This window comes from Rosa rugosa, chromosome 7 (assembly GCF_958449725.1).
Source record: "Rosa rugosa chromosome 7, drRosRugo1.1, whole genome shotgun sequence".
Lineage (NCBI taxonomy): Eukaryota > Viridiplantae > Streptophyta > Magnoliopsida > Rosales > Rosaceae > Rosa > Rosa rugosa.
The window spans coordinates 2,513,060-2,526,262 of record NC_084826.1 but is presented as its reverse complement, the minus strand read 5'-3'; the positions used below and the strand labels follow the sequence as shown (position 1 = coordinate 2,526,262).

The 13,203-nt window shown below is 38.1% G+C and overlaps 1 protein-coding gene and 1 long non-coding RNA gene across 2 annotated transcripts; one reads left to right on the top strand and one right to left on the bottom strand.

Annotated features, from left to right (window-relative positions):
* Positions 1–54: 54 nt before the first annotated feature.
* LOC133719944 (uncharacterized) lies at positions 55–1,683 on the top strand. The gene is made up of 2 exons (XR_009851571.1): positions 55–497; positions 1,196–1,683. It is a non-coding gene; the product is annotated as an uncharacterized LOC133719944 (long non-coding RNA).
* Positions 1,684–8,371: 6,688 nt separating this feature from the next.
* LOC133719942 (probable aldo-keto reductase 1) lies at positions 8,372–11,436 on the bottom strand. Its single transcript, XM_062146128.1, has 7 exons — positions 11,112–11,436; positions 10,445–10,612; positions 9,917–10,120; positions 9,580–9,752; positions 9,251–9,347; positions 8,956–9,109; positions 8,372–8,816 (listed from the first exon to the last, which is right to left on the bottom strand). Exons 1-7 carry the CDS (start codon positions 11,169–11,171, stop codon positions 8,638–8,640), a joined length of 1,035 nt encoding a protein of 344 aa, XP_062002112.1. The 5' UTR covers positions 11,172–11,436; the 3' UTR covers positions 8,372–8,637.
* Positions 11,437–13,203: the final 1,767 nt, after the last annotated feature.

Below are 13,203 nucleotides of genomic sequence, written 5' to 3'. Positions count from 1 at the left end.
CTACCCATCATGAGTAGGAATTACATGCATTCCATGATGACACGTGTTGTAAATCATTATGGCTATATCATGTAAATAGATATAGGGTAAATCATTATGTTGTTATAGGCTTACCCTTTCCATGTTTTATGGATGACTTTAGGAATCCTTGTTTTATGGAGGACTTTAGGGGTCCTTGTTTTATGGAGGACTTTAGGCTACATGTTCCCTATCTTCCACTATATGTAGTCCATTTCTCATCCATGTTATGAGGAGAAAAACAGAAAATACTACACTTATTATCTGCATCTAAACTCTCTCTCTCTCAAGTTCTTAGAAGCAAAGCTCTCTCCATTTTCTGAAACACTTTCTATGTTAGTTTTACAACACGTTATCAGCACGACTAGCTCTAGGATTCGGATTGCCGATCGACAAGAGAAGAGGTGAATAACTCTTGGGTTGCAGAAAAGAAGAGGTTCATCATTCAATCAACATCAATCTACCAGCTCTACAACCAAGTATGTTTTTCCAAGCAAAAACAGATTTTACTGTTTCAGTTTACCTTCTGTCCTCTGTGTTCCCGTATTTATTTAAAATAGTAATTCAACTCCAAAATTCACCAAATTTTGTATGCTAGAGCCTCTGTGTGTTTACTGCATCTCTATAATTTTTCATATTTTTCTGGGTTGTTTTGGTTGGGATTTTGGTTTGTTTTTCGACTGCTATTCAGTAGAAGCTGCAATCACGATTTATGACTTTTATTGAAGCATCTAGTTTAACTTAATCATCTATGAGAGACACTTATTTCTCTTGCACTATAATTGGCATAATGGAATGAGTAAAAGGAAAATCAATAGCTTTTTAATTTAGCTATTAATTCATGTATATTGTGACAAATATCTATAAATACTTGTTTGGACTTTGTGATAATGATACATCTTTCCTTCATTATTTATTATGATAATGTTTTGTGGTGTTACCTGCTCATATTAAATTTAAATATTTTACCCGCTTAAATTCTTTGCATTAGAATATATATGTGCGGAATGCAGGTACTTAACGAACCGGAAGTTCACACACATAAACATTGAACCAAAATTTCATACATAAATATTGAACCAGAAGTTCACATATAGTATCGAACCTGTAGTTTTGACAACACTGAAATATTATGAATCTTTCCAAGTAGGCTCACCCAATTCGATGTGATGTCTAGGCAAGATACAATGAGGCTGTGTACTTAAGAGAGCCTCGCTCCACCCAAACCTCATACTCTTACCTGGTCGTATTTAATTGGAGTTACCAAAAGGGTTGAGTAATAACTTTTCATTCCTTGGCAGACCAGCTTGAGCCCAGCAGGCCCACTCTCCCTCTGCGGGACCTAGCAGCCCAGCAGGCCTCACACACCATTTAAATTACGCATGAAAGGCCGGGTCACAAGCCCGCAGACTAAGCCCGATAGGCTTCACTATCAAGCCCATTCCTTTGGTCCAGCAGAATCAAATAAAAGGAAAAATGATTTGATTCTACTGAGATTTGAACCCAGACAATGTACATGTCATTATGGCTATTGCAAATAAATTCACCATATTTCATATGTGTAATTAATTGCCAGAAGCATTTATTCACATAATTGTGTGACAATTAATATGTTATATTACTAGCATGCAATTAATATCTCAATTGATTTGTGATTTCCATTTATTCAATTTGTGAGATATTATTTCAATTTGCTCTATTCAATATTATTGTGTTACTTGTCTAAATTTTCGCACTAGAATATATGTGTAGAAAATGCAGGTACCTAATGAACTAGAAGTTCTAAATGAACCAGTAGTTCATACACATATCGAACTTGTAGTTTCGATAATGCCATTTAAGAAACTTGAAGTTTCCTTCATAAATTCACCACACATGATAAAACCAGTAGATTTTACATGTTTAATCCGATTTTTCATACCATGTTATAGAACCTGAAGTTCCTATTAGTTGCTTATGGACGATATTACCCAAAGCACTAAGATTATTTGTTCCTTTCCTGTAAGAAATACCAAATCTCAACAAACTTGACTTTGTTTCTTTGGAGGTTTCCGGAAGAAACTATCTAAAGTGGTTCAAGATGTGATAATTCATCTAACTGCAAAGAAGATGAGATCAACAATCAATGCTAACAATGTCGTCATTGAGGCTTTTAATATGAGTGCCATAATTTTCAAAGGAAACATATGGAGAAAACACTCCAAGTTGAGTATCCGATGAAGAGGATACACAGATTCTTTGGGTCGCTCTAGAAGAGCACTTTCACCATCAAATGACCATTTTCTTGCTTGAAGCAAGACATGATTGGCAGAACGAAATTAGCCCATATGACCGTCTGCCACTTGGCCAAAGCCCAAGAGGCCATGTAATCAGGCTCCACGTGGCCAAGGCCCACGTGGTAGGAACCATGATGCCATAACTCAGCAAGCCCGAGTTGAAAGGAACACTGGTCCGGCCCGCTGCCACCAGAATCGATCAGCATGATCTTTGTTATCAATGTGGAGGAATTGACTGCTGGTCCCGCACCTGTTGTGCGATAGCCTAAGCAGTAGATGAGTATTACGCCAGTCGCAGAACTCGAAATACCAACTTTATTAAAGGGTCATTTTCTATCGATTCCACACTAGAGATCATGGATTTTCAGGCAGTTACTGAACATACCGAGGATTAGAACTCGAAGACATGGGTATAATTGGCCCCTTGTGCCATATCTATTTCATCTTAATGAATGAAACATCTTCGGATTTTGGTGATTTATGTTTTCAATTATTTTGGATTATAGAAATGTGGTTATGTTCGAATATATTTAATTCAATAAACTTATTCATACATGTGATCCATTGAATTAAATAAATGAATAGGCATATTCTGTGGGGAAGTTTGTTGTCCGGTTAAAAGTGCTATTACGCACACCATACTCCGAGATCGGAGATATGTTTCAAACTTATTGCCCATGCATACCTCTGTGACAACCATATCAGGCCAATCCAACCTGATAGAGGGCTATGGCAAAGCCCACTTTATGTTGTCCAATGGTACTGAATTTACCATTAATGAGGCCTTATATTCTCCACGTTCCAGAAGAACGTTATTGAGTATTAAGGATATTCGAACCAACATTTATCACGTTGAAACCTCTAAGAAAAATGAGTGTAATATCTTTGCATAACCTCTGAATGTGCGGCCAGAAGCGTATATTGGAGAAATTGAAATTTGTTAGCCAGAAGCTAACCAATTCGAGCAACTACTTGCTATGGCATGACCATTTGGGACACCCAGGTCAAAGTATGATGCACCGTATCCTCAACTTATCACACGAGCATCCCCTTCTGAATAAGGGTCCTGTGTTTAGTAACACATTACGCCAAACTTGCTCGTTAGGAATGTTAAACTCTAGACCATCATGTGCAAAGACTAGTATATACACACACCATTTTTCTGCACAGAATGCAAGGAAAATTTGTGGACCTTTCCAACCACCATGCGGACAATTTAAATATTTCATGGTTGTGGTTGATGTATCGACAAAGTGATCACATGTTACACTATTGTCCACAAGAAAATGCTGCTTTTGCTAAACTCTCGCCCATATCATGAAATTGTGGATCACCACTCGGATTATCCCATAAAGTCCATAAGACCTGATAATGCCGGAGAGTTTACAGATTGTCACTTTGATGAGACAGTCTTCCCGCCGTTAGGGGGAGATAAGAACGTTACCGTTCCTGATGAACGACGTGAATTGACGTGGAATGTCCCCACTATGTCTCATCTCGATCCCCGAACCGCACAATGCGATAGTGAAGTGCGGAGAATTCTAGATCTACAAAGTGTAGCCCAAAATATGCCAGACGCTTTCTCTGATCTAGCTAAAGTGACGAGATCACATATACCTGCTGCAAATGTGCCTGCAAGAATAGATGTCCCTGTAGGACGCGTTGTCCCGGATGGACGAGGTACGACCATGGCGGCTAACCAGTCACATGTCCCTGCCCAGAAGCGAGGTAGACCACTAGGTTCGAAGGATTCCTATCCCCGGAAGAGGGTAAAACCAGCACAAACGAATCCACTAGACATCGCGATCTCAACTGATCCATCTCACGAGATAATTCCAGATTATGGGTCCGTCCTAGAAGAGACAACGTTGGGGGACGCTCCAACGTCTGAACCCACTCACGAGAATAGAGAAATCTCGATAAACTATGCATGCTTAAGTGAGATTTGGAATCGGAATGAGATTATCATCGATGATATATTTGTATTCGCGGTAGCTACCGAAATTATAACTAGCGATGACATCGAACCTTGCTCTATTGATGAATGTCAACGTAGAGACGACTGGCCAAAATGGAAAGAAGCAATCCAGGTCGAATTAGATTCCTTGACAAAGAGAAAAGTGTTCGGACCTGTCGTTCCCACACCTCACCATGTTAAACCTGTAGGATTTAAATGGGTATTTATAAGGAAGCGTAATGAGAAAAATGAGATTGTGATACACAAAGCTCGTCTAGTGGCGCAAGAATTTTCTCAACGCCCTGTGATTGATTACGAGGACGCGTATTCTCCCGTAATGAACGTCATAACGTTCCACTACCTTATCAATTTGGTAGTTTCCGAAAAACTGAATATGCAGCTTATGAATGTGGTCATAACTTATCTCTAGGGGGATCATAATACAGAAATATACCTGAAAGTTCCTGAAGAACTTAATATACCCGATGCAAATAGTTCTAGACCACGGAACACGCTCTCCATTAGTTTTGAGGCGTTCACTTTATGGATTGAAACAATCCAGACGGAGGTGGTATAACCGTCTAAGTGAATATTTAATCAGGATGGGATATGTGAATAATAAACTATGCCCATGCGTGTTTATTAAGGAAACAAGTTCCTAGTTTAGAATTGTGGCGGTCTATGTCAATGACATGAATTTGATCGATACTCCTGAAGAGATCAAGGAAACCGCAAAGCACCTGAAGTTGGAATTTGAGATGAAAGGCCTTGGGAGAACAAATTATTGTCTTGACCTGGAGCCCGAGCACAGTGCAGATGAAATTTTGGTCCATCAACCAAATTACATCCAGAAGATGTTAAGATGCTTTAATGAGGATAAAAGCAAGCACACCCATGGTCGTCTGAAGTCTAGAGAGAACCGTATCGTCCTGCAGATGATAACGAAGAGATATTGGTACCAGAAGTCTCATATCTAAGTGCAATAGGCGCATTATTGTACTTGGCTCAATGCCCTAGATAGGACATCTCATTCGATGTGAACTTGTTAGCTAGATATAGCTCTGCGCCAACACGCCGCCACTGGAATGGCATGAAAGACATTTTTCCGCTACCTTAGAGGTACAACGGATATGGGCTTATTCTATCCCTACGCATCAAGGAATGGATCAAACCCCCTTGATCCTCAGAATGATGCTCGCCTTGTTGGATATGCTGATATAGACTATCTATCAGACCCGCACAAGGCACGTTCCCAAACTGGTTATGTCTTTACCATTGGGAATACTGCAATTTCTTGGAGGTCTACGAAATAGACACTTGTTGCTACCTCTTCGAATCATGCTGAGATACTAGCTCTTCAAGAAGCAGTATGTGAATGTACATGGCTAAGAGCCGTTACAAAGCATGTTCGAAGCACATGTGGACTGCATTCCACCACTGATGAACCAACCATTATCTACGAGGATAATGTTGCTTACATAGAGCAGATGAAGACGGGTTTCATCAAAGGAGACAACACCAAACATATTGCACCGAAGTTCTTCTTCAATCAGCAACAACAGGAGCATCAGAAGATTGAAGTCAAGCAGATTCGATCTGAAGATAATCGTGCAGACCTCTTTACCAAGTCACTACCAAAGTCTACATTCCAGAAGCATGTTCAAGGTATTGGTCTACGTAAACTATCTGAATTACCTAACATGTAATTTTCAGGGGGAGTCGAAATCAGGGGGAGTATCCCGAAGCATATACACTTGACCATCGTGTACTCTTTTCGTCCTTCGTCCAGGGTTATTTTGTCCCACTGGGTTTTGTTACCTGGCAAGGTTTTAACGAGGCACATCTTTAGAATGGTCACCCCACTTATACTACATCCTGAAGATGCTTTGATTTGACATATATGCATTTGCTCATCTTTTCCCTTCGACCACGGGTTTCTCCCACTGGGTTTACCGGGCAAGGTTTTGGTGTAGCAAATCTAAATGCATCCCTCTCGTAGACATACTACCTACTTATGATGCTAATAAGAAGACTCCACTTATCTCCGAAGCTGTGATATTACTACTCCACACTCATACGCGTTGTGCTCTTTTTCTCCTTCGACCAAGGTTGTTTTTTTCCCACAGGGTTTTTATTACTTGGCAAGGTTTTTGATGAGACAACTTAGAAGCGCACAACCCATGCAACACTATTGACATGAAATATCCAAGGGGGAGTGTTGTAAATCATTATGGCTATATCATGTAAATAGATATAGGGTAAATCATTATGTTGTTATAGGCTTACCCTTTCCATGTTTTATGGATGACTTTAGGAATCCTTGTTTTATGGAGGACTTTAGGGGTCCTTGTTTTATGGAGGACTTTAGGCTACATGTTCCCTATCTTCCACTATATGTAGTCCATTTCTCATCCATGTTATGAGGAGAAAAACAGAAAATACTACACTTATTATCTGCATCTAAACTCTCTCTCTCTCAAGTTCTTAGAAGCAAAGCTCTCTCCATTTTCTGAAACACTTTTTATGTTAGTTTTACAACAACACGCAATTTATTGGTGTATGTCATTTTTTCAAGGTTAAACTCTAAATATGACCAGTTTATGTCATTGGTCTACATGAAACTTGCATTTTTTTTTCCTCCAATATGATGCAAAAGTACTATCAGGTCAGAAAACAGAATGTTTTGGTGTGGTTAACTGATATAAACATAAGAAAATATATCTAACCAGTTGATTAGAGCAACTTTCTCATCCGTGGTTTTGTCTTGAACAATGTCAAGAATGTGAATACACCATCCAAGAAAAATAAAAATTACACTAACAAAAACCAGAAATTTCCGATCAGATCATGAAAGACATGTATTAGTAACAAATTGCATATAGCTGTGGGCATGTAGCTTACCCTCCTCATTTCCAGCCAGTTTACATACTACAGTACATATGGCCAAATTGAGAAGAGAAACTGAGTCTCGATGGTCTTGTTAAAATTGTCTGGTTTAGCATCAGCAGATGAAGTAGGAAATATTATTATCAGTGTTCCTCAGTCTATGGGATCTGAAATATAACAAATTTGATATTTCATATAAAGGATTTGTAATTGACATGATAGTCGATTCTAGATCCAGCCAATTATGTTGTAGAAGCTATCAGACTGAGTTAAACTTTTGCTTATATATGTTTCCAATTATTGGCTGAGTTTTGATACTTCCGCACAAGTGATTTTTTGTTTGACAAGTAATCATTTATATTGGTAATAGGTGTTGGAGAGGAAAGATCCCACATTGGAAAAGTGACAAATAAAATATAACTTATAAGTGGGTGGCTCTTACCCAATTGTACCGAGGCCTTTTGTGATTAAAACCCAACACCTAACGGGTGGTTAAGTTGGGACAGTATCGGTACAATGGTGGGCCACTGGCCACGCTTGTCGCTGTTTAACATGGTATCAAAGCGGGTCCCTCTCCAATTGCGTCTCCACGTAGGCACGTATCATGAGCCCAAATTGGGGTTCCTTGTATTGCCATTGAAATGAAATTACCAAGTGTCCAATGTGGGCCTTGGATTGTATTGACCAAATGAAATTACCAAGTGTCCAATGTGGGCCTTGGATTGTATTGACCAAGTCTCCAATATGAGACTTGTGTCCCAATTTCCAATATGGGAATATTGGATGAATGAATAGGGGGCGTGTTGGAAAGGAAAGATCCCACATTGGAAAAGTCTCCACGTAGGCACGTATCATGAGCCCAAATTGGGGTTCCTTGTATTGCCATTGAAATGAAATTACCAAGTCTCCAATATGAGACTTGTGTCCCAATTTCCAATATGGGAATATTGGATGAATGAATAGGGGGCGTGTTGGAGAGGAAAGATCCCACATTGGAAAAGTGACAAATAAAATATAACTTATAAGTGGGTGGCTCTTACCCAATTGTACCGAGGCCTTTTGTGATTAAAACTCAACACCTAACGGGTGGTTAAGTTGGGACAGTATTGGTACAATGGTGGGCCACTGGCCACGCTTGTCGCTATTTAACAATAGGCCAGCAGTCAAACCTTGACTACTGCATCCAACCTTCAAAATAGAAGAATAAATATAAAGATTAAACAGATATTATAGCAGGCTTTTTCTTTGTATCCATTGTAGTTTAATGTCATCCAAAATTCAATATGAGATGAAATATTGTTATCGTTCATGTTCTTTGTGTGTAAATATTGTAAGCAGCATTCCCATGATCCATATCTACTCCAAGTTACACCGCTAATAAATCCTACAGAAACATAAACTATATGGACTCTGGTGTAGCAGCAGTGTGTTGTTCATTATTATTATTAATTAGAAAGAGTACTAGTTCTCATGCATAAAAACATTTAAGATGGTATTTTTCTATCTTTTGCTGCTGGTGTTTGCAAATTTCCATGAGCAGCGGATGAAAATATGCGGTGCATTATTCCCTGCCACGATATTGGTAGGTATTATATTGGAAATCTCTTTCATATCTTTTTCAGTTAGTTTCACTCCCAAGGAACCGATATTTTCATCAAGATTGTTTATCTTAGTTGTTCCTGCAAGAACACGAGGAGAGTTCAGTATGCTTTGGTTATTTTCAATGTATGAGCGTGCTCATGAATAGCATACTTGCTTATAAACATGAACAACACATTATACGACTCAAAGCACATTAAGAAGGAGAGTGGCACACACCAGGGATAGGTACAACACCATCACCTTGACTAAGAACCCAAGCAAGGGCTAGTTGTGCAGGGGAGCACCCATGCTTTTCAGCCAACTTTTGTGTTCTAGCATAGATGTCTTTATTTTTCTCCAAGTTGTCTCCTTGAAAGCGAGGAAGCCATCCCTGATAACAGATTAAGTAGCCATCACATAACCAAATAGTTTATCATATATCATATATCATAAACAACACAAGAGGAAGTAACAAATTGCAGGCTTGAAATTTAAGAACTAATGCATATAAGATATAACATAGCTAGGTTACCACAATACTACTTGATGGTATAGCTTCCACAACTGCCCTGCCACCAAAAAATCCTTGACCTAGAGGGCTGTATGGCACTATCCCGATTCCAAGTTCCCTATGTTCCAAAACCACAACCCAATTGTTTTCGCATTACTCATCTTTTACACTAACAGGGTATAAAGAGTACATGTAAACTCTGAAAACTTTAGATAAATGCTAATAGCTAGTACAACATACAAAACAGCCAGAACAACTCCTATCCAAAAGTACAATAACATGGAACCTGACGCATTTCAAAACTGTGGGTTTTGTACAGAATATTGAAACTTGAAGATAAAAGTGGTTACCTGCAAAGTGGGACGATTTGTTCCTCAATGTCGCGAGTCCAAAGAGACCACTCCATTTGGACTGCAGCGATAGGATGAACTGCATGTGCCCTCCTTATTGTGTCTGGGCTAGCTTCAGATAATCTAATGTACTTTATTTTCCCCTCTTTCACCAGCTTCTGTAGTTCCTCCATCTAGACTTACGACAGTAGTACTAATGATAAGTGGTTGAAGCAAACATATAACTTCAGTGTGATATTTAGAAAGAATTGAAAGAAAAACTAACCACAAAATGAAAAAGAAAGACCTAAGCTTGCAATTAATTACTTTACAGGCAAGGGAAATAGATAACACTCACGGTATCCTCTATGGGGACTGATGTATCTATCCGGTGCTGATAGTAAAGATCAATGTAGTCCACATCAAGCCGCTTCAGGCTAGCCTCGCAGCAGGAGCGGACATACTCAGGAGTGCCATTAATTATAACTTTCTCAGGCTCAGCCTTTACAATTCCAAACTTTGTAGCCACCTGAACCTTATCTCGAGGTAGCTGCTTCAATGCCTGAAACACTTGAACACTAAATAAGTAAATAGAAGTCCTCTGACAAGTCATAACTCAAAAGACAACATAAAATGATCGAAAATGAAAACAATTAACTGATTTAAGTATGCAAGCAAGTTAACAGTAGCTAGTGACTAGTGAACTACCCTTACATAGGATTATCACTTTCAAGTTTAAGAGCTCTAACAAGAGCAGGTTTCAACATAAACATATAAACACTCATGGGGTAATAATGGTCTGTTGATTATGCAAGAATATGAAAACGATGCATAAATGTGAACCACACCTTGAATTCAAAACTATTTGGGAGGGAAAACACTTGACCTTTCTGATCAAAACTTCATTAGCATGTGGTCCATAAACATCTGATGTATCGAAGAATGTTATTCCTCTGTCAAATGCGTACTTGATCATTGATATGCCAAACTCTTCAGAAACTGGCACATTATAGATTCCACTAAGTCCCATACACCCAAATCCCAACTTGTAAACCTGCACAGACAGATGAAAAACAACTTACTACAATTCAAATGAGAAACAGAACCATCCTTTAATTCTAAGTCACCTAGACTGAGCCTAATCACTTTGGTGCAATTTCTGTGTCTTTGAACTCTGGCAGCTATAAACTATATATATGTGTGTGCAACTCTTTATTTTAAGTTGAATTTATGCTATGCATTATAACAAGGGTCCATATTTTGCAAATGAAAGGGCTTTAGAAGACATTGGTAGTTTATATCAAACATAATGAAAGTAAAAGTAGCTATTACTTGACAATATACACCATTTGTTGTATAGGACATGCAAAAGAAACTGGGTTTTGAGTTTTAACTAAATATGATGTAGTAATCTTAAAAAATTCAAGAGCTTGAGGTTGAATTTATGTATATGAGTATATCAAACTTGTTAGCAATTATGCAAGAAAACACATACAAGTAACTAATGAAGAAGCAGAATATAACTTAAAATCAAAGACTGAAATGGGTTTCACCTCAAATCCTTCTTTTCCAAGTTTCACTCTTGGAATTTGGACTCTTTGCTCCTCAGCCATTCTGCTTCTTCTTCTTCTTAATTTCTTCCCTGATTGATACTGAAGTGAGAGATGAGGACTTGACTTCTGTTTATGAGTTTAGATCTGGCCGGCTAATTACAGGTTAAAGTTATTGTATTGTCTAATTTTTGTTTGATCATGGATTAGATCATTCCTTTACACAAACAACATGTCATTGGTCAATGGCGTCATTAAGAACCTGCTCCTGAAAAATCGTAATATTTCTACAATATGATGCAAAAGCAATACCAGCTAATATGATGGATTCTTTGATGAGTCAAACTAACACCCAAACAAGACAATCAATTAGTTATTAGTCTAGTTAAACATTTCTTTGAGAGTTGGAGAGATCACGTAAAGTCATCTGGTTAAACATGTATAGTCATCTGGTTAGGATCCTTCTAAATAAGTTGAATGTGGATGAAACCCCTACACGGCTACACGTAGCTAAGTGGCTCACCAAATTGTTGGGTAAATAATTCTTTGCATGGTACTCAGTTCTTTCCTTTAGTTAGAAATGTGCTAAATTGTATTGATAATAAGTTCTTTACTATTTTAAATTTCAGGATTTAGACCCTTCGTCTTTCAGTTTTACTCTTCTTCTTTGCATAATAATGTTGATTCGAGACTTAGCTAGGTTAAGCTAGGCGTGCTCTTTCTTGAGTTCTTCTTTTCGGAGAAAATAAATGAACTCCTTTTTTCAATCTTTTATTAAATCTTTGGTGGAACGGAGGCCCGAGACTCAAAATCAGAAAACAGCTAAACTAGTTAGCCCACCGAGCCCACGTTAGCAAGCATGACAGTACTACCCTAGGGCTAATCCCGCAGGATCCTGATTGTCGAGTAATGATATTGATCAAGATCTTCCAGGCAAATAGCTGGAGAAAACGAAGCTTTCAAAACGCAGACGACGATCAAATGGCCGGAGGACCAAATTTGATCATCTCTTTCTCTAAATATTCATCATTCAATACCCGATTTAGTTTTCTCTAGCACTTAGAATTCTGAGCAGAATAACCTAGAGCTTATAAGAAAGGATGAATAGGTTTATACTTTGTACCAGCCACCTTGGAAAAGAAACAAATGATAAAACAAAACAAAAACATATACAAGTCCAAGACTCCCAAGTTAAACAACTTTGCTCCAACATTTTGGATCTAAATTAAATGATGACTTCCACTAGCTTGTGACCTTTTTTTTGATAAGTCTTCCACTAGCTAGCTTGTTACCTAACCCTTCAAGAAGTCCTGTATATTCTCCTTTAAAGTCTAAGCAGTGGACCAATTATCAGTGCTAGAGATGGATGGATTGATTGCAACCTATGTGTTCGAGGAAGTTTACCCAAAAATAGCACCAAATTATGAAGTTTTATTTAATTATAGACACACACACATGCATAAAGCACCAAATTATGAACTTTATACACACAAAAATGTACGGATTGTTATCTTAAATTTGTAAAATGTTTCAAGTATTATTTTCTCACTATCTACGGAGTACAATATCACATAAAACCTCAAAATATTATGAATAATTACGAAAAAAATAATTGTTAATTATTCAATAAATCAGGGTCAAATGTACATTTCAAATGCTTAACTTGTCATTTCTGTTATAATTTTCATGAAACAAAGTTTTGTGCGTAACTTAGTTGAATGTCATGTTTTATATATAGATACCCCATATTCAAATGGCTTCAATCACTTGTTACCTAACTAAGGTACTAAACGTTTGCTTCGATCAGTACCATACACAGAGATGACATATAAGATTATTACTTGCCATCTCTATCTTCCGAGAAGGACAGGTAGGGCAAAAGGAAGGACGTAATACAGTAATTTCTACATGAGAGATGGTCCTTATTTTCCTATTGTCTTATATATTTTTCCAGGCTTTTCTGTGAACCTTATGCAAACCCAATGAGCTAGGCATGCAAAATGGTCCCCTTTTTCTGTGTGTTTTATACTCTTTTTGGTTCATGCTTGATGCCTACCTTACAACACAGTCACACATGACTTACAGCTTCACAGGC